Here is a 26,904-nt window from a genome sequence, read left to right on the forward strand (position 1 = left end):
ATCCCCCCTCGCGCTCGCTCCGCTCCTCCCGCCCCTCGCTCCCCCCGCACGGAGCCGGCCGCCGGAGGGAGGTGGGGGGCGGCGGTGACGCGGGCAGGCAGCGAGCCGAGCCGAGCCGAGCGCAGCGGCCGGGCTGCAGCCGCCGGGCCCCGCGGGATGCTCCACTGCGCGGCGCGGAGGGGGCCGCGCTGCAGCGGCCGCGGGACGGCGAGGGCCCGGCTGGTGCAGTGAGAGCAGCCCGCGCCGCCAGCAGGTGGGACGGGACCGCCAGGGGGCGGCTGCGACCCGGGCCGGAGCGGAGCGCGGGGCCTTGGCCTCCAGGGGGCGCCGACTGCGACATGATCGGAAGGGGGAGGCATGGGGAAGGGACCTTTCCCCTCCAGGGGGCAGCGCCTGCAACCTCACGGGGGTTGGGCATGGGGCAGGGACCAGGGGGCAGCGCCTGCAACCTCACGGGGGGGGAATGGGGCAGGGACCAGGGGGCAGCGCCTGCAACCTAACGGGGGCAGGGACCAGGGGGGCAGTGCCTGCAACCTCACGGGGGGGAATGGGGCAGGGACCTTTCCCCTCCAGGGGGCAGCGCCTGCAACCTCACGGGGGGGGGAATGGGGCAGGGACCAGGGGGCAGCGCCTGCAACCTCACCGGGGGGGGGGGGGGGAATGGGGCAGGGACCTTTCCCCACTAGCGGGCACTGGCTGCAAACTCAGGCGGGAGATGGGGAAGGGACCTTTCCCCTCTCAGGGGCATTGGCTGCAACCTGACCAGGGGCAGGGATGGGACAGGGACCTTTCCTCTCTAGGGGGTGCTGGCTGTGACTTCACCCCAGGGAGGGGGGCATGGACTTTTCCCTCTAGGTGGTGCCAGCTGCAACTTGACTGGGGGTGGGGTGGGGCAGGGACCTTTCCCCTCTAGGGTGCACTGGCTGCAACCTGATCTGGGGGCGGGGGGATGGAGAAGGGACCTTTCCCCTCTAGGGGGCACTGGCTGGGACCTGACCTGGTGGGGGTGAAGGGATGGGGCAGAGACCTTTCCCCTCTATGGGCTGCTGGCTCTGATCCAGCCCCAGGGCAAGGGCCTGGCTGGCTCAGGGGGTAGAAAATGGGACATCGGGCCTTTCTCCTCTAGGGGAGCTGGCTGGGCATTGTCCCCCAAGAAAAGTCTGGGTGTCCCATTGCTGGGCTCTAGTCAGTAGCTGCCTGTGGTGAAACTGGGAAGGGGGGTTCAGGCTGGGTGGGGGGTGTTGGTATCCCAGACCCACATGTTTGCTGTTGGGGGGAGAAGGATTGGTGGCCTGGGTGGAGTGGAGAGGAGGTTTTGTGCCCAAGCCCGGGTGGGGGGAATGTGGGGCGGGAGGTTTAATGCCCCAGGCGGAGGGGGAGTGAGTGTGTTGGGGGGGGGAGGTTTGGTGCCCCGGGCCCAGGCAGGGTCTGTGGGGGGAGGTTTGGTGGCCCGGGTGGGAGGCTTGGTGCCATCGGCCCAGGCAGAGGTGGGCTGTGTGGGGAGGAGGTTTGGTGCCCTGGGGTCATGAAGGGGCTGAGTGGGGGAGGTTTGGTGGCGCAGGCCCAGGCAGGGGCTGTGGGGGCGGGGGAAGTTTGGTGCCCGGGGCGAGGGTTATGGGAGGGGAGATTTAATGGCCCAGGCAAGAGTTCGCGTGGGAGGGAAGGTTTTCTGTCCTGGGTCCAGGTGGGAGTTGTGGGGAAGGGTGAGGTTTGGTGCCCCAGGCCCAGGTGGGAGTTGGGGCAGGGAGGTCTGGTGCCTCAAGCAGGGGCTGTGGGGGAAGGTTTGGGGACCCAGGCCCAGGTGAGGGTTGTGGGGAGGTTGGTGCCCCAGGCAGGAGTTTGAGGGGGGCGGGGAAGGTTTGGGGACCCAGACCCAGACGAAGGGGGTGTGGGGGGGGGAAGTTTGGTGCCCCAGGCAGGGGTTTTTGAGGGTGTGGGGGTGGTTCCCCAGGCAGGGGTTGGGGGAGGGGTTTGGTGTCCTGGGCCCAGGCAGGGGCTGTGCGGGGAGGTTTGGTACCCCGGCTCCAGGTGGGGGGAATGTGCGGAGGGAAGTTTGGTGCCCTAGGCCCAGGCAGGAGTTGTGGGGGGGAAGATCTGGGGCCCCGGACCCAGGCGAGGGTTGTGTGGTGGGGGGAGGTTTGGTGCCCCAGGCAGGGTTTTTTTAGGGGGGTTGGTGCACTGGGCCCAGGCAGGGGCTGGGTGGGGAGGTTTGGTGGCCTAGGCCCAGGCAGGGAGTTGTGTGGGGCAGGTTTGGTGGCCCCGGCCATGGGGCTGCGGTGCCCACATTGCTGTGTTCCCTTGGCTCCGGGAGCAGCCCCCCCACCAGCCCTGGGCTGCCAGTAGCATCCAGCTAGTTTGGGGGTTGGAACTGGGCAGGGGCCCAACCTTGCCTGGGTTGGGACCCAGGAGTCCAGACCTGTCCCTTGATGATGCAGAGCTGGGCAGGGTGGATACGAGAGGACCTGACAGCGTGTGTGGGGGAGAGGGGGGTGGAGGGGAGATGGCCCCCCAGCCTGTTGCCCCCCCCTTCCCTGCACATTGCTATGGAAACGCATCAGGCAGGATGGATTTTTAAGCAGGTCACACGGGGATTTGCTTCTGGGTCCCCATCCCCCATCCTGTGGGCCAAGCAGCCAGAAGGGAGGGAGGAGGGTTGGGGCAGGGATGGCCCCCTGGGGCGGAGGTCTGTGCCGGGGGGCAGTGGGGATCTAACTCCTTGTCCCTGTCTACAGGCCCTGCCAGTCACCATGCTCATCAAGGAGTATCACATCCTGCTGCCCATGAGCCTCGAGGAGTACCAGGTGGCCCAGCTCTATATGATCCAGGTGAGGGGAGGGGTCTGTGTGTGGGTGCCGGGCGGGGTGAGGTCTGTCTGTCTGTCTGGGTGCAGGGTGGACTCTGGGTGGACAGCAGGGACTGGATCTGTCTGTCTGGGAGGGTCGGCACCGGGGGGCAGTTGGGGTGGGACTGGCTCCAGGACCCAGGTTGGAGCCAATGGGTCAGTGTCTCCCCTCCAGAAGAAGAGCCGGGAGGAATCCAGCGGGGAGGGCAGCGGGGTCGAGATCCTGGCCAACCAGCCCTACAGTGACGGCCCGGGAGGCAGCGGCCAGTACACCCACAAGATCTACCACGTGGGCTCTCACATCCCCAGCTGGTTCCGTGCCCTGCTGCCCAAGGCTGCCCTGCAGGTGGAGGAGGAGTCATGGAATGCCTATCCCTACACACGCACCAGGTGCAGCATGGCATGGGGTGGGGGAACGACAACAGGGTGTGTGAGGCCAGCTGAGCGGCATGCAGGGTGGAGGGCAGGCAGCTGAGGAACATTGGAAGCAGTGTTCAGGGGGCTGCCTCCTTGCCCTGTCCCCTTGCCCCTGCTGTGTGGTTGGTCGGGAGCACTCGTCTTGGAGCCACCCCAAAGTCCCTTGCAGGGCCAGGGGACCGGCACAGAGTAGGGGACAGCCTGCAGCGCTGTGGGGCCCCACCTCATGCTGCACTGATGGCCCCAGGGGGTGGGATGTGGGGTGGGCAAGACCAAGGGAGAAGCTGGGGGTGGGGCTGGTACAGGCCCCAGGGGGTGGGGTTTGGGGAGAGTGAGGCAGAGAGGGAGGTGGGTGGGGTTGGGGCAAGGGCTGGAGCAGGGTTGGGGTGGGGCTGGTCAGAGCTGGGGCAGGGCAGAAGCTGCCCATTTTCACCCCCCTGTTCCCCCATCTCTCCCGTCTCCCAGATACACCTGCCCCTTCGTGGAGAAGTTCTCCATCGAGATTGAGACCTATTACCGGCCCGACTCTGGCAAACAGACCAATGTCTTCAACCTCACGGCGGCCGAGAAGAGGCAGCGGATTCTGGGTAAGCGTGCTCGCGGGGACAGCTCCCACGGGGTCCTCCAGCCCCATACTGGGTGGGCCAATCTGTGCCTTCACGCTCAGGGCACCTGGCACCGGTGCTGCTCCACCAAGACGGTGAGCAACAGAGCCAGCCCCCAGGGGAGGAAGCCCGTGAACAGGGCACAGACCTACCTCACAAGTGCCTTAGTTGTACGGGAGCTCAGTGCTGGGGCAAGTCCGGTGGGTGAGGGCTGGAGCCTGGAGAGCTCCCGCTCCCTACTTCTGAGTCTGGGGTTTGCTGGAGTGGGGAGAAGGTGTCGTCTTGAGCCCTGCTGCCCGAGTGTGCTCTAGCCCAGAGTTCTGTGGGGCTGGGAGGGCAGGCGTTCTCCCCACTCCTTCACCCACTAATCTCCCTCCCTTCTGTGCACCCCCCCGCACACTGCTCCAACCCCCCGTTCCATTGCTCTGCAACAAAAACCTTGGGGAATGGGCCCGGTTTTTTCCCTGTCCATGGGGGGCTGCAGCGGGTGAGACCCCTGGCACTGGGGCAGGCAGGTGCCGTGTGTGGGTCTTGACTCCCTGCTACCCCCAGACACCATTGACATTGTGCGGGACCCCATCTCGCCCAACGAGTACAAGGTGGAGGAGGACCCCAAGCTGTATCGCTCAGCAAAGACAGGCCGGGGGCCGCTGGGTGACGACTGGCTGGAGGGGGCCGTGGCTGCCGGGCCCCTCATGTGCGCCTACAAGCTGTGCAAGGTGGAGTTCCGGTACTGGGGCATGCAGTCCAAGATCGAGCAGTTCATCCACGACGTAGGTGAGCGCTGGCCCCAGTCCCCTGGCTTCCCCGCTCCTTAGCGATGCCCCCCCTCCACCGGTGCTCTCCATTAGCTGTGCCCCAGTGCTGCCCCATAGCACTGCGCCCCACTGCATTGCCCCTTAGCGCTGCCCTGGTGCTGCCCCCTGGTGCAGTCCCTACCCGCCTTAACCTCCAGGCCAGTGTCACTGCCTCCCATACCCAGCACTGCCCCTTAGCATTGTGCCACCCCCCCCCCCGCCCTCCTAGCATTGGCCCTCCTACTCCTGACCCCCTGGCTTTGCCACCCAGCCCTACCCGGGAAGACCCCCTGATGCTGCTCCCCGTGACTCGCCAGCCTCCTGATATAAGGCTGGGGGACCCAACCAGGGGAGGGGGAGCTGCTCACACAGCCTGCTGGGTCACACTGGTGTAGCAGAGCCCTTTTAAGGGGACCCCAGTTCCTTGATCCCCACCATGGAATCTCCCCATTGGAGCTGCACATTGGGCCACTCTGGCTCAGGCAGGGGGAGAGCTGGGAGGCCCGGTGGTGGAGGGATGCTCTGGAGGGGGGGAGGGGTGCTCTGGCTGTGCCGCACTCCCCTGACCCTCCCCCCCCCTCCCCCCCAGGGCTGCGCAAGGTGATGCTGCGGGCACACCGCCAGGCCTGGTGCTGGCAGGACGAGTGGACGGAGCTGACCATGGAGGACATCCGGCAACTGGAGGAAGAGACGGCCCGCATGCTGGCCCAGAAGATGGCCAAGTGCACCGAGGCCGAGGAGGCGGCGACTGCCCCCAGCGCCGAGGACCGGGCCGAGCTGGGCGGTGTCGATGGGCAGGACCGAGCTGAGGGGCAGGGGCCGCCCGATGCCTCCCCCGACGACACCTTTGCCAAGCAGTGGTCAACGTCCTCCCGCTCCTCCTACTCCTCCCAGCATGGAGGTGAGGGGGCCAGGGCGGGGGTGGGTGCTGGGGGCGTGTGGGGAGTGAGCTGGCAGGGGCAGGAGTGACGGCGAGCAGGATGGGCGGGCTGGTAGGAGGTGGGGGTGCTGCGAGGAGTGGGGTGGAGGCCTTGGCATGGAGCAGGATGGGAGCACTGGCTGGAGGGTTGCAAGGGATGCTGCAAGGAACAGGGCGGGGCTGCTGGCAAAGGCACTGTGGGCTGTTGGGCAGAGCTGGGGGTGATGGGGATGTAGGGCAGGGCTGCTGGGGGGCAGGGCACTCGGGGGGGGGGGGTGCTGGCAGGAGGGCCGGCTCTCATGGGGGAGCAGTGGGGTCTGCAGAGGTGCTGGGGGCCGGGGTGCTCACGGGGACTGCATGGTGCTGGCAGAGAGATACTCAGGGGGAAGGGTGGGGCTGCTGGCAGGGGCGCAGGGGGTGGGGACACTGGGGGATGGGGCACTGGTGGGTAGGGGCACTCGGGGGGAGGGGTGGGGTCTGCAGAGGTGCTGGGGGCTGGGGTGCTCAGGGGGACAGAGTTGTGCTGGCAGAGGTGTGGGAGGACAGGTACTCGGGGAAGGGTGGGGTGGGGCGCTAGGGGACAGTGGCACTTTGGGGGGATGGGTGGAAGTGCTAGCAGGAGCACTGGGGTACAAAGGCGCTCAGACAGGGGGGTGGGGTTCTGGCAGAGGCACTGGGGGACAGGGTGCTCGGGGGGGGAAGGGGTGGGGTGCTGGCAGGGCGCTGGGGGATGGGGCATTCAGGGGGAGGGGTGGGGTGCTGGCAGGGGGGCTGGGGTGGGTTGCTGGTGGGAGAGCTGTGGGGCAGGTTCGCCAGTCTCTGGTATCTGACCCCCATCCCATCCTCTAGGGGGGGTATCGCCCCAGAGTCTCTCAGAGTGGCGCATGCAGAACATCGCACGGGACTCGGAGAACAGCTCAGAGGAGGAATTCTTCGATGCACACGGTACAGAGAGTGGAGGGGAGTGGTTTCCCTTTCCTGGTGGTTGGTGTGCCTGGGGGGAGTCTCCCATTTCTCGGAAAGTATCTCTGCTGGGGGAGTCCCCTATTCCTAGTGGCAGGTGTGCAAGTGGAGTCCTGCATTCCTGGGGGTCTCTCTGCTGGGAGGTCCCCCATTCCCAGGGGCACATGCCGGGGGGGTCCCCCATTCCCAGGGGCAGGTGCAAACAGAGTCCCCGATTCCCACGGGTGTCTCTCCCGAGGGTCCCTCATTCTTGGGGGGTCTCTTTGGGGAGTGTCTCAGTCTCATGACCCACCCTCCCCCACAGAGGATCTGTCCGACAGTGACGAGGTCTTTGGCAAGGAGATGACCAAGTGGAACTCCAACGACTTGCTGGACACGCTGGACCGGCCAGGAGAGCTGGACGAGGGTCTGGGTAAGCATGGGGCAGGGGGAGGGTCGGGGCAGGGTAAACATGAGAATGGCCCTACTGGGTCAGACCAAAGGTCCATCTAGCCCAGTATCCTGTCCTCCGACAGGGGCCAGTGCCAGGTGCCCCAGAGGGAATGAACAGAACAGGTCATCATCAAGTGATCCATCCCCTGTTGCCCATTCCCAGCTTCTGGCAAACAGAGGCTAGAGACACCATTCCTGCCCATCCTGGCTAATAGCCATTGATGGACCTATCATCCATGAATTTATCTAGTTCTTTGTTGAACCCTGATATAGTCTTGGCCTTCACAACATCCCCTGGCAAGGAGTTCCACAGGTTGACTGTGCGTTGGGTGAAGAAATACTTCCTTTTATTTGTTTTAAACCTGCTGCCTATTAATTTCGTTTGGTGACCCCTAGCTAGTTCTTGTGTTAATAGAAGGAGTAAATACACTTCCTAAAGGACAGGGGAGTGGGAGGGTGGGGGATAGGAGAGGGTAGGGGGACAGGATGGCAGGAGGGTGGGGCAGGACAGTAGGAGGATAGGGCTGTTGAGGGAGGCAGGGCTTCAGGTGGGCAGGGAGGCAGGAGGGTGGGTGTTGGGATAGTGTAGAGGAACAGGGTGGTGTGAAGGTGGCAGGTGGCATGGGAGGAGGGTGGCAAGAGGGTGGGAGGTGGGGGAGTGGGTCAGAGTACAGCAGGGTGAATGCCAGGGCCCCCGTGGTCCACCCAGCACCCCAGGGTAGCGGGGTTAGGATCCAGCAGCTGGGCCTGGCCCGTGGGGCACCTCCCACGCCAGCAGGCTCACCCGGACTTTGTCTGTGCAGGAGATGGAACCAGTGTGGCCAAGCCCAGTGGCAATGGACTGACCGGGGCCAGCTTTGCCGAGGTGTGTGCCCCCTGCCCTGGCCCCAGCCCTACCCCCCACCCCACCCACGGCCCACCTGGTGCTGACTCCAGCCCTGCTACCTGTCTTGTCTCACCTGCCCCAGCCCCTGCCCCACGCCATCTGGTCTGGCCCTCTCCTTGCGACCCAGATGCCAGTTTGCCTTTTCCCCTAGGAATCACCAGCCATGGCCTCCCCTGGCACAGACACCCCCGACCCCAGTTGGGGGCAGAGCTGGCTGCTCACAGTCCAGTGTCCCTAGGGCAGCTGCGTGGGGCCAAGTGGGGGCTCTCTGACCCCAGTCCAGAGCTGCGTAAGCTGGCTAACCTGGTCCTCAGGGACATGCTTCCCAAGTGCCCACTGTGGGCATCATCTTCCCCCTGCACCAAGAGGCACAGTTATCTCCCCTCCCGCCCCACAAGGGCCACGCCTCCCCGTCCCTGCCTGCCCCACTGACGGCATGTGTCTCCGCAGGGTGGCTCTGTGGAGAGCGTGGCACAGGCCTGCCGAATCCACGCGCTGTTCCTGATCCTGCACAGTGGGAACATCCTGGACCAGGGTGCGGGCGAACCAGGCTCCAAGCAGGCTGATGTGCAGACGCTGGCCTCCACCTTCGATGCCGTCGCCCGCGTGCACTTCCCCGAGGCGCTGGGCCACGTGGCGCTGCGCCTGGTGCCCTGCCCACCCATCTGCGCCACCGCCTACGCCCTGGTCTCCAAGTATGTCCTCCCTCCTGCAGGGGGCACTGCCTGCAGTCAGGGCTGGCCCCTGTGCCCCAGTGCGGCGCTAGGGTGCTCTGCTGCGGGGAGTAGGTTGGGGACTCCATGGGGGCACTCTCCCTCAGCCAGTGCTGGCTCTAACATGGCACTAGGGGGGCTGCGCTTCTGTATCAGCAGATGAGGTGGCTGCTGGGTATGGTGTTGCCCAGTCCTTTGGATGGGTGAATAATAATTGCATTGATTACCAGTTGATACTAATGTAACGAGCTGGGGGTACTAGGGGTCTTGTCCCAGAACCAGGCTCCGCAGAATTAAAACTGACAATTCAATATCTTGTAGGGAACCTCAGGTGAATGGCAAAGACTCTCCCGCTGCGGGCAAAGCAAAGTCATGGAGATTTTTAGTCATGCAATCCATAGACAGCAAAGCTCCAAACCCCATAGCAGGACACAGTACTAGGGGCCCCTTTGGTGCCATTCCGTGCATGTGCTCATCTACTCACGCCCTTCCTTGGGGACGTGGTGGGGAGAGAGAAAGGACCAGCCATGTCCCTGGCCTGCCCAAGGAGTCCGATGGTCCAGACCCCCGACGCCCAAAGGTCGGTGGTAGATAGCCGTGGAGAGCTGAAGGGTCACTTATGGAAAGCTAGCCCCCGCTGCATGGTGGCTTGGCCTATTCTAGAGCCTGGGCAATATCACGACCGTTCGTTCTGATGCCCAGCCTTCGGTGTCCAATCTATCTTCCTCACCCTTGTAATATTGGGGTGACCGTATCCTGTCGGTTAACACATCAGTGCCTTTTAGCTCATTGTCATATAGGTCACCTATTGCTAGGGCCCGACCAAATTCACGGCCTGTTTTGATCAATTTCATGGTTGTAGGATTTTAAACATCGTAAATGTCATGATTTCAGCTCTTAAAATCGGAAATTTCACGGTGTTGTAATTGTGGGGGTCCTGACCCAAAAAGGAGTTGTGGGGGGTGTCACAAGATTAGTGTGTGTGGGGGGGGGTGGTTGCAGTTCTGCTACCCTTACTTCTGCACTGCTCCTGGCAGCAGCGCTGCCTGCAGAGCTGGGCGGCTGGAGAGCGGCGGCTGCAGGCCGGGAGCCCAGCTCTGAAGGCAGAGCCACCCCCAGCAGCAGCCCAGAAGCCAGGATGGCCCTGGTGTGGTGTTGCCACCCTGACTTCTGGGCTGCTGCCTTCAGAGCCGGGCCCTCAGTCGGCAGCCCCCACTCTCCGGCCGCCCAGCTCTGACGGCAGCAGCGCAGAAGTCAGGGTGGCATGGTATGGCATTGCCACCTTTACTTCTGCCCCGCTCCTAGCGGGGCGCCGCCTTCGGAGCTGGGCGCCTTGCCAACAGCCGCCACTCTCTGCCCACCCAGGTCTGACAGCAGCACAGGCGTAAGGGTGGCAATACCGCGGCTCCCCCTAAAATAACCTTGTGACCCCCTGCAACTCCCTTTTGGGGCAGGACCCCCAATTTGAGAAACGCTGGTCTCCCTCGTGAAATCTGTATAGTACAGGGTAAAGCACACACAAACCCAGAGTTCACGGTTCCTGGCTGTGAATTTGGTAGAGCCTTACCTATTGTTCAGGCACGTGGGTGGTTCGACATCTTCCAGCGATTCTGTCCCAAAATACCCCAGCGCTCCTGCGGTCACCTGGTACTGTTATGACCCAACTCTCTCTCGAGCAAGCTATTCCCAGCTCCCCAAACCTCGGGTAACGGTCAGGCCATTTTCTCTATGCTGAGGGCCATGTCACTCATGCTAACTTGCTTAAGCCAGTGTCTTACAGGACACAGGCCTGTGGGTTCCTTGTGTTCCTGCTGAGCTAAACCACAGGCTCTATGGGCTACAGCGGGTGGTGGTCCTATGGGCGCAGGGCCCTGCCCAGCTGCCTGTGCCATCCCTCAGCTGGCATGGGAGGGGCTGCCTTCCGGCAATGGCACGGAGTATGGGGATCTCCGGGCAGCAGCCACCTCTCTCACCACTAACCCCTCACCCCCAGCCTCAGCCCCTACAGCCATGATAGGGACAGCTTGTCCAGCAGCCAGGACCACATCCCATTGGCCGCCCTGCCCCTGCTGGCCACGTCCTCCGGGAGCTACCAGCACGCCGTGGCCACCACCATCGCCCGCGCCAACCAGGCCCACAGCGCCTTCCTGCACTCCACTGAGGGCTCCGGCTTCTGCGGCCAGGTCGGGGGGCAGCGCTGGGGGGAGGTGAAGAGGGGCACAGATGGGAGGAGGGTGGGGCTGAAGCTGTGGGGATCAGGGTGGCGATTGGCTGTGGGGAGTGGGATGGGGGAGTTGTGAGGATGGGGGTCTCTGGCTGTGGGGCTGGAGGAGGGAGCACTGGCTGTGGGGGGCAGAGTGGGGGGCACTGTGAAGAGTGGGGGTTGGTGGCTGTGGGGGATGCTGTGGGACGGGGAAGGGGGCAGCAGCTGTGGGGGTCGGGCAGGGCCAAGTGGGCTATGGCTATGGGGCATGGGGTCCCTCCCGGATCTGACGGTCCCTCCCTCCAGCAGGTGGTGCTGATCGGTGACTGTGTTGGGGGCATCCTGGGTTTCGATGCCCTGTGCCAGAGCCGGGCAGGCACTGCGGGGAGCCGGAGCAGCAGCCGCCGGGGCAGCCTGGTGAGTGCCTGGGCCCCTCTTTGCCAAGGGAGCTGGGGTGGCTCTGGCAACCCCTCTGTGGGATCCTCCATTTCCACATCACTCTACACTGCCCCATACCCACCCCCCTGAGCGCTGGAGATTGTTGGGCTGTCCGTGGCCCCGACCCTTTACGTGGTGGGGAGGGAGCAGCAGCTCAGGAAGCCCTGGTCTGGGATGGGGACAAACCTCTGAGAGGTGATGGGGTACAGGGCACCGAGGGCCTCCTGAGGTGGGGACAGTGCCCATGATAGGTGGGGGGCGGCACCGGCCCCGTGGGGGTGGGGTGCCCGCGGTGGGGTGGGCGGCACCGGCCCCGTGGGGGTGGGGTGCCCGCGTTGGGTACTGTCCCAGCCGGGTGCTGCTCTCTCACTGCTCACCCACTGCCCAGAACTTGGAGCCGATCTCCCCGGAGCTGGGCAGCAGGAAGGACCCGCTGGCCGAGGGGGCAGGGGGGATGGGACGGGCCAGCCCGGAGCCTGGGGTGCTCCCGCCCCCCCCGGAGCACAGCGACGTGGACTCTGTGCGCCAGCAGCACACCTTCCTGTGCAGGTGAGAGCACCCGGGGTGGGGAGGGGGCTGCCCTCGGTGGGTATTGGGGGAAGGGAAGGGGGAGGAGGTCACTGGCAGGACTGGAGCAATGGCTCTGGGCCCCATGGCACGGCTCACCCCAGTTGGGGGGCAGGAGATTGACCGCGTGTGACAGCTGCACCCCAACCCCATGGGAGCAGCACCATGTGGACATGCACAGAACCAGACCCCTGCCCTGGGGCTGGACAGGAGCCGGTGCCCCCGGAGGGGAAAGGCCCCGTGTCCCATTCCCCACTCCCTGAGTCTGCCAGTCCCCCTGCCCTGGGGCTGGACAGGAGCCAGTGCCCCCTGGAGGGGAAAGGCCCCGTGTCCGTCCCGGTGCCTGCTGGAGCCTGCTCTCCTGTCCTCTCCAGCCTGCAGGCCAGCGTCCCCCAGGGGGAGGGGGAGCTGCGGCCCAGCAGTTACTCCTCGGGCTCAGCGCTGGACGGGGGCGAGGGCACGGCCGCCCGCCTCGACTTCAAGGTGTCCGGCTTCTTCCTGTTCGGCTCGCCGCTGGGGCTGGTGCTAGCGCTGCGCAAGACTGTCATGCCAGCCTTGGATGGTGAGGGTCCCTCGCGCCAGCCTGCCCCGGCCTCTGCACCCCCACAGGGCTCCCCCGGGGCCGACACCAGGCCTCCTCTCTCCCTCCCGCGCTGACCCCCCCACGCTTCTCTGGTGCAGGCACTTACCCCCTACACACACACACTTGCGCTCCCCCCGGCACAGACTTCCAGGGGGTTCGATGCCCTGGCTGTTACCCAGCGTGAAGGTAACACAACCCACGGCCGTGCCGGTGTCGGCGTACCCTTAGGGCGCCAGGCCCTTGGCTCAGCTTTTTCCAAGGGCGAGGCCTGTGGCTTCAGCCCCTGGGACTGGGCCCTGCTTCTCCCCAGGGGTCCCCAGCGGGTCCACGTGAGCTCAGGCCCCTGGCAGAGCAATGGGCCCCACAAGGATCTGCAGGGAGAGAGCATGCCCTCTCCCACAGTCCGCATTTGGCAGGCCCCTGGAGGCCACTTGGGGCCGCGTGAGGAAGCCAAACTTCATCACAGTCCCATTCCCTGCCCTTGCCCAGAGCCTCTGGGGTCCACTGCCCCTGCCCGTGCCCTGGACGGCCACGCTCTGATCATAGCAATGTCGGGCTGGAAGGGGCCTCGAGAGGTCAACTCTGTCCCCTCACACTGAGACAGGCCAGGTAAATCTAGACCATCCCTGACAGCTGGGGTTTGTCCCACCTGCAGGGATGTGGGCTGCCCCCCAGCTTGTAAACTGTCCCTCGGAGGAACCCTTGAGTGCAGCAGCCCCCCAGGGGTCCCACCCTTCCTCCAGGGCCGGCCACGCGGCCTCACCACCTCCGAGACAGAGCCTCTGGGCTCCAGCCCTCCTGCTCCACCCTGTGAGCTCTGCCTGGCGCATCCCACTGAGCCACACCCCTGTTGCCCCCATTGTGTACCGGCCCCATGACAAATCAGTCCCTGCTGTGCAGATCACTCCTCAAAATACTGCAGAGAATTCCCACTTCGGCACATCAGCCTACTCCAGAGCTTCTCTAGCCCTAGCGTTCGAAAGGCCCGTCTAATACCTAGCCTCGATCTCCCTTGCTGCAGGTTAAACCCATTGCTCCTTGCCCACCTTCAGTGGGTGTGGAGAACAGTCCTGGTTATAACAGCCCTTAGCAGAATTGAGGAGCATTATCAGGTCCCCCCTCAGTCTTCGTTTCTCAAGCCTGAGCATGTCCAGTTTCTTCAACCTTCGCTCACAGGCCAGCGTTTCTGAACCTTTGACCGTTTTCGTTGCTCTCCTCTGGACTCTCTCCAGTTTGTCCACATCTGTCCTGCGTGCGGCGCCCAGAACTGACTGAGCTCTGTTCAGTGAGTCCTGCTGGGATGGACACCTGAGAGAGACTCGTACACACACACACCCCTTAAGCATCTGCAGTGACTGTAAAGACAGCAGGGATTATGAGTCAACTGGAACGCAGCATAGCAAAAAGAAAGTTACAGCATTGTGGTTACCCAGAGGCCCAGCCAAGCGGTGTGTCCCCCTTGGCTCCCTCTCTGTCCTCTGTTCAAGTTCCTGGCAGGTCCCAGCTGGCTCCTCTTCCGTCTTTGTTCCCCACCTGGTGAAACAGGGCTGGCTTCCTGCAGAGGGGTGGGCCATCCATTGTCATGAGTTGCTAAGTATGTACTTAGTAAATGTACCAAATCCCGGTGACTGGATATGCCATTGTCTTCACAGACTCTCCATTGAGCTGGGCCAGACCCCAGACAAGTAGGCATCAGTCACACCTGCATCTTGAAGCCCGCACCCTTGCAGACGGTAAACAATCCTCCCCACACCCCAGGTGACAATGCCGCATATGGGGGAAACTGAGGCACACATAGTATTCATGCAAAATATTTACGGAAAATTCTCCCTCCGTCACACATACACACCCCAGAATGACATTAGCCATCAGCTGCATCCTGGTGTGGGCTCATATTCAATTTGTGATGCACTGGGACTCTCTGTCCCTGGTCACAGCTGCGCTGGTTCCACGTCCCCTCGCGTTGGCTGCCTGGCATTCATGGAACCACATCCAGTTGCTGGACCCTCCCTCCTCTTATTGGAGGATAGTTGGGGATAGTGCCTCCAGCAGCACCCCTTCATCGGTCTGGTCCCCAGAGGGGAAAGGCAACCTCTTCACAGCCAGTGTGTTTGGGGCTATCGAGAGTGAGCAGGGAAACTGAGTCATGTATATTATTCATGCAGACATTATAGATGTTCCTGCATTCTCCATGTTGCACCCTCTTTCCAGGTGACCCCCCCCCACCCCAGTGACCAAGGGAAGTTGGACCCTCTCCTTTCAGGACCATGTGTCAGCAGTAACATTTACATTCCCCCTTCACGTGACTCTCTTCCAGATTGTCAGACTCCATCTTAACAACTCAGCGTTCAACCCTTTCATTTGCTGTAGCCAGGTGAGACGTGAATGGTCAGTACACAAAGTACACTGCTGCCCAAACAGATTCGGCTGCAGCTTCTTCAGGGCCCACCCACCGGCCAGACCTCCTTTCTCCGGGGTGACATAGCTCTGTCCCCTGGGGTAGTAGTTTCTTGCTCAAGGGTACAATCGGGTGTCTCTCCCCCTTAGCACTGGCCTGCATCAGCACCACACCCAGCCCTGTGTCTGAGGTAACTCATCCTAGTTTCCAAAGTCTGGGTTCACCCGTATTGAGTCTGGGCTTAGAGCCTCCTTCAGTGCACTGCTCGGCCAGACCACCTTGTCCAGCTCCCCCTGCTTGTACAGTTTGGTTATGGGAGTTGCTAGGGCACTAGGGTGGAGCCCAAACCTCCAGTAGTGCCCTGCCATCCCAATCAAGGCCTGGGCCCGTTCTTGGTTTGGGGAGCGGCTCAGTCTCTAATCGCCTCCACCTTGGCAGATCTGGCCTTGTGCTGCTGCTCCCAGGCACTTGTGGCCCAGGCACGACATCTCTGTGAGCCCCACTTTACACTTGTCCACCTGCACAGTCGCTCCTGCCTCCTTCACTCCTGGGCCATGTGTCACGGAGCCACGGGCTCAGTGCTACATCCCCAGCTTTGGAAGAGTCTCTGGGGGAACCCCTTCAGTGTGCCCACCTCGAGGGACATCTCAGAGGGGGGCCCCCTCAAACCCCCACTATCCCCCATTGCCCAGTCACCAGGGATTAATGCACCTCACCAAGCATTTACAGTGACGCTCACACAGCATTGTCAGAACAGTGGGGTTTATTAGTCAGCTGGAACACAGCATAGGAAGCCCTTAGGTTAGCACAGGTTGGTCAGCCCAGGGCCCAGCCAAGCTATAGTGAACCCCATGGTTCAAGCTATGTCTCTGAGTCTGACCTCGTTAATCACATCCCAGGCAAGAGCCCTGTCTCCTTCCAGCAGCCGACTCTTATCCCCACCTCCCACCTTTTCAGGCCTTTGTTCTCCAGCTGGAGGAGGTCGCTCAGCTTCCCTGCTGAGAGGTGGGGAAATCCATGTCCCTCAGGTTGCTAGGTGTCACAGTCCTGGTGGTTGGCTTTCCATTTTCTTCATAGATTCTCTGTTGATATGGGGTCAGCCTCAGCCAGTCCTTTTTAGCGACCCATCGCGGCTCAGACAGCTAGGCGCTATTCATACCTATGTGTCTTCACCTGCCTGAGAGCAAACAGTTCTTTCATCCTCCCACTGGGTAGCCTTGCAAAATATGAGGGAAACTGAGACATGGGCAAGATTCATACAAATAGTATAGACAATGCCCACTCTGTCACAACATGTTCCTCCCAAGGTCTGTGAGAGTGAGGGATCGTTCTTCAGGATAGGTTGTAGATCCTTGATGATGCGTTGGAGAGGTTTTAGTTGGGGGCTGTAGGTGGCGGCTAGTGGCTTTCTGTTACTGTCTTTATTGGGCCTGTCCTGTCGAAGGCGACTTCTGGGTACCCTTCTGGCTCTGTCAATCTGTTTCTTCACCACCCAAATGCAAAAAAAAAACAAAACCCCTTTGAACGCAGGAAGGAGCACTTGGGAATTCCTCCCTGTGGGGTACCCTCAAGCCCTTTCACCCCGCTCTGGGGAAGAGCTGAGAAAGAAAACAAGAAAATTATCTCTTGCCACCAGCTAATTAATCCCAACTGTGCATACAAAATGATGAGTCTAAATTAACTGTTGCCACTCAAGAAAGAGATCTTGAAGTCAGTGTGGATAGTTTTCTGAAAACATCCACTCTATGTGCAGCGACAGTCAAAAAAGCAAACTGAATGTTAGGAACCAATAGGAAAGGAATAGACAGAAAATATAATGCCAGTATATGAATCTATGGTACGTACACACCTTGAATACTGTGCACAGTTCTGGTCGCCCCATCTCAAAAAAGATATATTAGAATTAGAAAAAGTACAGAGAATGGCAACAAAAATGCTTAGGGGTATGGAACAGCTTCCAAACAAGGAGAGATTAAAAAGATAGGGACTGTTTTGACTAAGGGGAGGATGTGATAGAGGTCTATAAAATCATGAATAGTGTGGAGAAAGTGAATAGGGAAGTGTTATTTACCCCTTCACATAACATAACGTAACCAGGGGTCATCCAATGAAATTAATAAGCAGCAGGTTTGAAACAAACACAAGGAAGTACTTCACACAATGCACGGTCAACCCATGGAACTCATTGCTGGGGATGTTGTGAAGGCCAAAAGCATAAGTGGGTTCAAAAAAGAATGAGATGAGATCATGGAGGGTAGGTCCATCACTGGCTATTAGCCAAGCGAGTCAGAGACGCAACTAAACTTCTGGCCACCAGAATCTGGAACTGGATGACAGGGGATGGATCACAAGGGCGGAGGGATAGCTCAGTGGTTTGAGCATTGGCCTGCTAAACCCAGGGTTGGGAGTTCAATCCTTGAGGGGGCCATTTAGAGATCTGGGGCAAAAATTGGGGATTGGTCCTGCTTTGAGCAGGGCGTTGGACTAGGTGATCTTCTGAGGTCCCTTCCAACCCTGATATTCTATGATAATTGCCCAGTTCTGTTCATTCCCTCTGAAGCATCTGACACCAGTCACTGTCAGAAGATGGGATATTGGGCTAGATGGACCATTGGTCTGACCCAGTGTGGTCGTTCTTATGACCCACAAGCACCAGAGAAAGGTTGACATGAAATTAGCCTCCTGGCTGGTAACTGCCTTGCTGGGGAAGCCTACCGCTCAGGGTAGCGAGTGGTGACAAATGCCACCACCAGAATGTTTTTCTTCCCTGAGCAGGGAGTCGGGGGCTGTGCTGTGGGCCCCATGCCGGCAGCCACCTTCCAAAAAGATTCCTTTAGGGACTGTTCATAATCCCCCCATCGGCCCCTCCCAGTTGGCCGCGTGGCCCAGGAAGGGAGTGAGGCTATGCAGCCCACCTGAAGGGGGATCCGGTTCACAGGCTGCCTCGGAGGAAAAGGATGCACCTTGAACAGGGTCACCAATCCAGCATCTCTCTCCCAGTGGAGTTGGCCCCCTGAGCTCTCTGCCACACAGCCTCTTGCTTCTCAGGCCTCCATTGCCACGGCCTGCTTCCCCTGCTGCTCTTTGGCTGCTTGCCCTGCTCAGCCAGCTCCTGCCGCTGCAGCCCCAGACGCCGGCCCTTTGCTTCCAGCTCCAGTTTGGCCTGCTCTAGTTCCTGGGCTGGGGCCACTGCGGCTGTCACTCTTGGCCTCTCACCTCTCCTCTGGGGCGTCTGGGTCTCCATTCCCTGCGGCTGGTGGATTGGGCCGCTCAGAGCCTCGGCTGGGCTGGAACCAGGGTTCTTTGCCAGATGTCCTGGAGCAGGCCTCCCAGTGTCCGCACTGCTCTGCCATCTCCCTCATGGGGAGTCGTTTAGATGTCACTTCTCCTGCCATTTCTTTTTTCATAGATTCCCAGGCCAGAAAAGCCCATTGTGATCAGCTAGCCTGACCTCCTGTCTAGTACAGGCCAGAGACCGGCCCCAAAATAATTCCTAGAGCAGAGCTTTTAGAACAAACATCCCATCTTGATTTAAACACTGGAGAACCCACCACGGCCCTTGGCAAATTGTTTTAAGCTTGTTTCTGTGGCTGGAGCCACTGAAAGTGGGAAATGACACCCACTGCTGCCACCAAGCTGGCACAGATTTCCAGGGTCTCTGCTTTGCCCCAGCCTTTATACAGACACCTCTGGGGTGTCCCCTTTATTGAGCTAGGGCCAGCTCCGTTGCTCCAAGACAGGGCATCTGGCACCCCTGCTTCTCCCCGTGGCTCTCCAACAGAGAGGGGGCCCCCTCATTCCCCTAGGTGCCGATCCCACCCCCTGAAACATTTGTTCCCGCTGCCTTGCTCCACCCCCACCCCCTAGGTGCAGGAGCCTCTCTCCCCTGTTGCGCTCACTCCCCCTGGATTGCTCACATCCCCACTAGGCACAGGGGCTGCTGCCCCCCATCGCTTGCCCCCCTGCATCACTGCTCCCCTCCCCTGCATTGTTCACTCAGTGGGTGACCCTTCCTGCATTGCTTGCTCACACCGCACTTCCCCCACAACCAAGGTGCAGGGGCTGACCCCTCCCCTGCGTAGCTCACTAGCCCCCTCCCCCCAGTGCAGGCCTTTAACCCCCCTGTCCCTGCAGTGGCCCAGATGCGCCCGGCCTGCGAGCAGATCTACAACCTGTTCCACGCAGCCGACCCCTGCGCCTCGCGCCTGGAGCCCCTGCTGGCCAAGGCCTTCCACGCCGTGCCCCCCCTGGGCGTGCCTCGCTACCAGAAATACCCGCTGGGCGACGGCACCTCGGCACTGCTGGGTAAGGGCTGGGAACGGGGGGCGTGGATGACAGGATCCCTTTGGGGCAGTCTCATTGGGAGCAGGGGGGTCCCCAGGGGCTGGGGGTAATATTGTGGGGTAAAGGGGGGGACAGTGGAGTTTGGGGGTTCCCTCTGGGATGTCCCCTTGGGGTCGGCAAGTGGGGGATGTGACAATGGAGGTTAGGGGTCCCTCGGGGGCAGTGAGGGTTAAGGGGGCCTCTCTGGGATGTCCCTTGGGGGGGCTGGGACAGTGGGGTTTGGGGGTCCCCTCTGGGTTGTCAGGGTGGTGGTGGGATATGGGGTCCCCTCTGGGTTGTCTCTCAGGGGGACAGTGAAGATTGGGGGGTCCCCTCTGGGTTGTCTCCCAGGGGACTGTGGGGGGCAGGGTCCCTGGGGTTGCTGTGCTCACCCTGTTCTCTCTCTCTCTCTCTCTCTCTCCCTGGCTCAGCTGAGGCCCTGCAGACTCATTCCACCCTCTTCCTGGGCGACTTGGAGCTGACAGCTCCCACCACCCCTACCAGCTGTTTTGGAGGCTTCTGGAGAGGCAGCGAGACAGGAGAGCCTCCCGCCCCCTCCAGCACCAGTGAGGTCGTCAAGAGTGAGTGCGACCCCTCCCCTGCCCACCTAGCTCGTTGCCTCCCCCCCGCCCCCCAGCACCAGCAAGAGTGACGTGAGGGAGTCGGGGGGATGGAGCATTGAGGGGGGTACAAGACAGGAGGCTGTGGGATATGGGGTAGGTCTGGGGTGCTGGACTGCAGGGCAGGGTGTGAGGAGTAGGCTGCAGGTCTGGGGTAGGGGGTGTAGGCAGGAGGTGGGGGATAGGGGCAGGTCTGGGGTGGGGGATGCAAGGTGGAAGGGACAGAGTACAGGGCGGGTCTGGGATGAGGGGTAGGGGGCATCTCAAGGATGGATGGTGTAGGCCAGGGGATGAGGGGTAGGGGCAGGTCTGAGATGAGGGGCACAAGGTGGAAGGGGCAGAGTATGGGGCAGGTCTTGGGTAGGGGGGAGCAGTGCAGAAGGTGAGGGGGTAGGGAACAGGCCTGGGGTGGGGGTACCAGGTGGAAGGAGCGGGGTACAGGGCTTGTCTGGGGAGGGGGTACTGGGCAGAGGAAGCGGAGTACAGGGCTGCTCTGGGGTGGGGGTACTGAGTGGAGGGAGTGGGGTACAGGGCTGATCTGGGGATGGGGTACCAGGTGAAAGGAGCGGGGTACGGGCCAGCCTGGGGAGGGGGTACCCGGGAGAAGGAGTGGGGTACAGGCCAGTCTTGGAAGGGGGTACCTGGCAGAGGAAGCAGGGTACAGGGCCGGTCTGGGGAGTGGGTACTGGACCAGTCTGGGGTGGGAGGTACTGGGTGGAGGAAGTGGGGTACAGGCCAGTCTGGGGTGGGAGGTACCGGGCGGAGGAAGCGGGGTACAGGTTGTTTTGGGGAGGGGGTACCGAGCAGAGGAAGCGGGGTATCAGTCCAGTCTCGGGAGGGGATACCAGTCCAGACTGGAGTGTGGGTACCGGGCAGAAGGACCAGGCCGGGGTACAAGTTCTCCTGACACCGCTCTCCCCGCAGTCCTGGAGCGGTGGTGGGGCCCAAAGCGCATTGATTACTCCCTGTACTGCCCTGACGCGCTGACCGCCTTCCCCACCATCACCCTGCCGCACCTCTTCCACGCCAGCTACTGGGAGTCCTCCGACGTGGTAGCCTTCATCCTGCGCCAGGTGCGCCGGAGGGGTCCGGGAAGGGAGGGGCCGGCGGGCCTGGGGGCAGGGTCGGTGGCACAGAGGGTGTCGGGAGCAGGGTGGGGAGCGTGCAGTGGCCCGGGCCCCGTCGCCGGGGAGGGGCGCGGGCAGTCGCCGTCTGGCGGGGGGCGCTGAGGCCGCGCTGCTATTGCAGGTGATCGAGAAGGAGCGCCCCCAGCTGGCGGAGTGCGAGGAGAGCTCCATCTACAGCCCCGCCATCCCCCGCGAGAAGTGGCAGCGCAAGCGGACACAAGTGAAGATCCGGGTACGCGGCCTCCACCGGCCTGAGGCTGGGGCAGCTGGCCTGTGCCCGAGCAGGGGGCTGCATGGGGGGACCGGGGTTGGGGCAGGAGATGGTGCTGCTGGGGTGGGTGGGCTGAGGATAGTCGGGTGAGGGCAGTGGGGGCCCAGGCAGAATGGAGAGGGGCAGGGGCCTGGGGGGCGCGAGCGGAGAGGTGGGGATTGAGTCATTGGGTTTGCTGGCAGGGGTTGTCAGCGGGGTGATGCCGAGTCAGCAGTACTCCATTGGCCCCCACAGCTGGGCTGGGCTCGGCTCCTAGGCCACAGGGCTCTGGACGGGACGCTGGACTCAGCCCCAGCTGTGCTGCCTGAGCTCAGGCAGGACCCCCTGGGGTGGGGGGCTGAGACCCCAACAGCCCTTGCGGGCGTGGGGCGGGGGGGAGCAGCCGCCACTGACCCCCCTGCCCTGCCCCGCAGAATGTGACGTCCAATCACCGAGCCAGCGACATCATCGTGTGCGAGGGGCGGCCCCAGGTGCTGAGTGGGCGCTTCATGTACGGCCCCCTGGACGTGGTGACGCTGACTGGGGAGAAGGTACCGGCACCGTGAGGGAGGGGCGGGGTCCCACGGGGGGGGCTGGGAGCGTGAACCCTGGCACTAGTGCCCTGGGGTGCCATGCAGCTGTGGACTCCATTCCTGGCTCCTTTCCTGGGTCTCTCCAGCTGAGTCCGCATGGGCGCCCCGCCGCTGGCCTTCCCGGCTGCTCGGTGCCGATTGGGGTTCTCTATTTGCACCCTCCGTTGGTCTGGGTCGGTTTCGCCCAGGCCTCCGATGACCCATTCCTCCCCACCACACTGGCAGTCATGTGACACAAACACCTCAAGCCTCCTGCTCGCCTCAAGAGCAGATTTCACCCTTCTGCACCCACTGGCCAGCAATGCAAAGAACAGGGGGAAACTGAGGCACACGTCGGCCTCATAAAAACATTAGAAAACTCTCACTTCGTAGCCAATATTCCAGTGGAAGCTAAGAAGAGAACCCCTTTTACTGAGCCCAAGGAGCCTTAGCTACTAATTAACACTGGGCTCTTCCCAGGTCAGCGCTCACCTCGGAGGGCATTTCTCACAGCTGGACACTCTGTTATTCCCAACCAACCCATTCATTAATTGGCCAGAGCCACCTTAGCATACCAACAGCAGTGCACCACTCGAGCATAGATACAACCACCGTTTCAGCTCTGTCCTGCACAGCCTTGCCAGCGGTACCGTGGGGTTGAGGACAAGCGGTTAGATCAAGGAGCAATGCAGAGCACCCGGGTTTCTTTATAATCATCACTCAGCAATTCTTCCGCCCCGAACACACGGACACTCCTGCCCAGTATTTCACCGGGGAGAAAGGAAGCGCTTGTCTTTCGAGCCCCTCACACTGCTATGGGTGTGGATTGGTCCCCGAGTGGATTGGTTCAATGCTCAGGCCTACAAAGAAGGGCGCGCAAAGCGCGGTGGTTAAATCCAACACATGGCTGCCCGAGGTGTTGCTAGGGCATGTACACTCAACAAGCCAACCTGCAGATATTTCTGTTAAAGAACAGGGGGGAAATGAAATCTCATCACTTCTTCTTCTCCTGCGAACCCTGGGCTGGGGGCGAGTCGCTCATCTCTTGGTGCTGTGACCGTGGCCGAGGGGAGAGGCTGCCTGCAGAGGGTGCAGCTAGCTCTGGGGTCCCCCAAGGTGACCTCGGTTTTATATGCCGCTTTCCAGCTCTGAGTTCCTCTGCTGTCCAGGAGATGGCGCTGGTGTGTGACACATTGCAGAGAGCGGGGGTGTTGCTTTGATTCATGGCCAGGCCTGGTTCATAATGAGCCCAGTGCCCCCTCGCGAGCAATTTCTCTTACTGTTCCAGAGTCCGGTTCTGGTGAGGAGCTGTGCAATTCCTGTCACTCCTAGAGAGCCCCGGTCACCTCCAAAGCACGCACACCACCCCCGACAGATCCCTGCAGTCTGGTGGGCCCAATGCCCCGGCCCCGGATGATCTCTGAGACCTTTGCTGCCACACCCTTCAGGCTTGTCCCAGGGTCTGAGACGTCCCAGGGAGGAACAAGCCGGAGGGTTGGCGAGGAGAGGGGTGGCTTTGTCTCCCAAGGCAGGCAGCTGCACGCTGGCGTCAGCGAGGGCTAGCTGGTTGAGACTTCTTGGGCTCTCAGGAACATTTCTGGGTCACCCTGCAAGCTGTTCCCAGCTCCTTAAACTTACCTATTCTCCCTGGCCCTTGGCTCACGCCTGGGAGCAACTGCTCCTCTCTGTCACCTGGCAGGGGCTCTTAGCTAGACTAAGCGAATTGGACGTCTCATCCGTGAGTGAACTAGGGCAGTCTTTGGGGTGAGGGTCTGACAGCAGCTGGGAGATCCCTTGCAGGTATCACTCGACGTTCCTGGGAACGGTGTCATTCAGCTTTAGCCTAATTCTAGACTCGAGAGGTAGCCGGGGTCTCCAGACAAGAGGTCTCGGCCGCTCCAAGGGGAAGCTGGACTTTTGGGTGCTGCACAGGGGTGATCTCGGATCCCGGGCAGGCCGAGGAGCCGAGAGAGCAGTGGCTGTTAAGAGCCAACGTTAACGCCTGCGCGGCTCCCGGCAGGTGGACATCTACATCATGACACAGCCGCTGTCGGGGAAGTGGCTGCACTACGGCACCGAGGTGACAAGCAGCAGCGGGCGCCTGGCCTTCCTCATCCCGCCCGAGAAGGCACTGGGCATTGGCATGTACCCTGTGCGCATGGTGGTCAGGTGAGACCCCCGCCCTGTCTGTGTGCATGTGATCCTGGGGAGAGATGCACTGGGAGTGGGGCTGTACCAGCAGCTTGGCAGGGAGAGCCCTCAGGGGAAGGCCCGGGGAAAGCAGTGTTGGGAAGGGGTGAGGGGAAGCTGTTGGAGCCCAGGGACCCCTCTGGGTAAGACTTGTGGGAGCCCCCGCCCCCAGCAGTGTGTGTGCGGAGGAGGGGGAGATCTGTGTGCAGGGGCGGGGGGGGGGGGTCCTCTGGGCTCCCAATTCCCGCTCGGTCCCTGACGTGCCCCCGCTCCTGTGCAGAGGGGATCACAGCTACGCCGAGGCCTTCCTGACGGTGGTGGCAAGCAGCACCGAGGCGGTTGTGTTCAGCATCGACGGCTCCTTCACAGCCAGCGTCTCCATCATGGGCAGCGACCCCAAGGTGCGGGCAGGCGCCGTCGACGTTGTGCGGTAGGTGCCCCCAGTGACACCCGCCCCCTCCCCCCCGGGTAACCGTCCCACTCCTGTCCCTACGCCCAGCAACCCCCTACCACCCTGCTAACCACCTTCCCGCTGCTTTCCTCTCAGCTGCTGCCCCCCCCCAGCTCCCCACAGCCCCCCGTGATGCTCATGTTGTGTTGCCCCAGGCACTGGCAGGACTCGGGGTACATGATCATCTACGTGACAGGGCGGCCTGACATGCAGAAGCACCGCGTGGTGGCCTGGCTGTCGCAACACAACTTCCCACACGGCGTCGTCTCCTTCTGCGATGGCCTCACCCACGACCCCCTGCGCCAGAAAGCTGCCTTCCTGCAGAGCCTGCGCACCGAGGTGGGGCCCGCGCCCAGCGCCACGGTGGACAGGGCACAGCCAGGGCTTGGGAGTGGCGGGGGTCAGGCCAGGCCGGGGCTCAGTCAGTGCCAGGGGGTGGCACAAGGGGGCAGGGTTTGGGGGGGGCTTGGGGGGCACGAGGGGGTGGGGCTCGTGCAGCATGAGGGGTGGGGCTTAGGTGGTGTGAGGGGGTGGGACTTGGGATGGCACGAGGAGGTGGAGCTTGGGGTATGGGGGTGGGGCTCTAGCGGCACAAGGGGGCATGGGTCAGGTGGCACGAGGAGGCGGGGCTGAGGGGATGTGGGGGCAGGGCTCAGGAGGTGCTAGGCGGCGGGGCTCGGGCAACAGGAGTGGGCGGGGCTCGGGTGGTGTGCCAGGCTGAGTACCCATGTGCTGCAGGCAGAGGTCACCATTGTGGCTGGCTATGGCTCCACGAAGGACATCTCGGTCTACAGCTCCCTGGGGCTCTCGCCCACCCAGATCTACATCGTCGGGCGCACCGTCAAGAAGTTCCAGAACCAGTGCCAGGTACGCGGACACCAGCGGGTACAAGTCGCAGTCCCCGGGCAGCGGACTAGCTGGCTCAGGGACTGGGACCTGGGGCCTTTCCCCTCTAGGGGGCGCTGGCTCTGGTCTGGCCCCAGGGCAGGAGACTGGCTGGCTCAGGGGGGTGGGGAATGGGACACGGGAGCCCCTTCCAGAGGGCACAGAGCGCCTGGGCTGGGAGGCAGTGGTGCCCATGGCATGGAGACCGTGGGGGCTGGGCCCCAGTGCTCCCCCGTCCAGCTGTCCTTATGCTCGGTCTGTGCGTCTGTCCGCAGTTCCTGTCCGAGGGCTACGTGGCGCACCTGGCCCAGCTGGAGTCGGCATCGCTGGCACATTCGCCCAAGGGGGCACCGCGGCCCACGCTGGGCAAAGGCACCTACGGCTGCCCCGCCCCTGTCGACTTCCTGCGGAAGCAGAGCCAGCTGCTGCGCTCGCGGGGGCAGAGCCAGGCGGAGCGCGAGGGGGGCGCCCCGGCTCCGCCCCGCGCCAAGGCCCGCAGCATCAGCCTCAAGCTGGAGAGCGAGGAGTGAGCCCCCCGCGGCTTCCCGGCCTGGAGCACACGCCGCGCCCGCACGAGGAGACGAGGGCGTCCAGCACAGAGAGGGCGCTCCGACGGGACCACGCGCTGCACCGCAGCGCCGGTGCGGGGCAAGAACTATGCGTGGGGGCCAGAGGAGCCCCCCAGCACTGGGCATGGCCTGCCCCCCATCTCCCTGGGCTCCCCTCCCCCACCCACAGTCCACTGCTCTCTTGGGCATGGCCTGCCTGCCACCCACAACCCCCTGCTCTCCCAGCCCTGGGGTCCCCTCCCCCACCCACAGCCTCCCTGCTCCCCCAGCCCTGGGCCCAACCCCCCCTCCTCCCCCTCCTCTGTTGGTGCCCCTCAATCCTGACCCACAGACCTCTGCCAGCCCATCCCTGAGACCCCCTTGTTGCCCATGCTGCTTTCTGGGAGCAAGTGTCTGCCATGTGGCGGGGTTTCCCGGGGAAAGGTGAGTCGCTGCTGGGAATTAGGGGGTTGGGCCTCTCCACCCTGCCCCCCATGCAAGGCCTAGATCTGGCACATTTGCCCCTGGACCCTGCTGTCCCCATCACAGCGACTAGGAGGAGGGGTAGCTGCCCCTGTCTCTGGGCAGCTCCTGTACCTCACAGCCTGCATGACCCTGCCTCCCTGCACAGAGACCCCACCCATGCACCCAGCCCCGGCTGTGTCCTGTGTGATGCTGGATCCCAGAAGCAGGGCCAGACGGCCTGGGCGTGAGTTTAGGCCATGCACCCCGGCTGGGCACGGTACACCCCCACCCAGGGGCAGGGGGGTTCATTATTTATTTTTGTTGGTGTCGGAGTTAGCAAGGGAGGGGCCAGGCCCAGAGGAGGCGGGGCCTGGTGGGGGGGATGCAGAAAGATTCATGGTTCTTTGTTTTTTTTAAAAAAATGTGTAAATGTGGAATAAAAATGTAAAAATAAATAAACAGAGAATGGTACAAAGAAGAAGGGCTGGTTCCTGCGGGCGAGGAAGAGGAATACAGGGCAGCAGGGGGGAGGTTTATGTGACTGGAGTATTAAAATCACGAGTTATAACCTATTCAGCGGGGAGCGAGGCCTTGTCCAAGACAGGATTATCACTTGGAAGAAAATGATCTCAACTGCTCATGGCCCAGTGCCCTACCCGGTAGAACAAAGAGGGGTATTGGCGGGTGTCTGCTGCAGCCACCAAACCACA

At 62.3% G+C, this 26,904-nt stretch overlaps 1 protein-coding gene across 2 annotated transcripts; it reads left to right on the forward strand.

Annotated features, from left to right (window-relative positions):
• On the forward strand, window positions 1-26,904 carry PITPNM1 (phosphatidylinositol transfer protein membrane associated 1). Of its 2 annotated transcripts, none has more exons than XM_043548893.1 (24): window positions 1-253; window positions 2,733-2,825; window positions 3,018-3,232; window positions 3,725-3,846; window positions 4,417-4,641; window positions 5,251-5,562; window positions 6,430-6,525; window positions 6,848-6,955; window positions 7,779-7,840; window positions 8,312-8,556; window positions 10,568-10,757; window positions 11,084-11,194; window positions 11,604-11,764; window positions 12,157-12,344; window positions 18,898-19,068; window positions 19,518-19,667; window positions 20,631-20,779; window positions 20,955-21,065; window positions 21,518-21,634; window positions 23,676-23,824; window positions 24,126-24,275; window positions 24,452-24,635; window positions 25,035-25,163; window positions 25,457-26,904. In XM_043548893.1, the coding sequence occupies exons 2-24, from the start codon at window positions 2,748-2,750 to the stop codon at window positions 25,709-25,711; spliced, it is 3,678 nt and encodes a 1,225-aa protein (XP_043404828.1). In that variant the 5' UTR covers window positions 1-253; window positions 2,733-2,747; the 3' UTR covers window positions 25,712-26,904. The 2 variants fall into 2 exon arrangements, with proteins under 2 accessions (XP_043404828.1, XP_037755186.1); XM_037899258.2 differs by having other exon boundaries at window positions 2-253; window positions 11,087-11,194; window positions 25,457-26,903.

The sequence above is a fragment of the Chelonia mydas genome, chromosome 6 (assembly GCF_015237465.2).
Source record: "Chelonia mydas isolate rCheMyd1 chromosome 6, rCheMyd1.pri.v2, whole genome shotgun sequence".
In the NCBI taxonomy this organism is placed as follows: Eukaryota; Metazoa; Chordata; order Testudines; family Cheloniidae; genus Chelonia; species Chelonia mydas.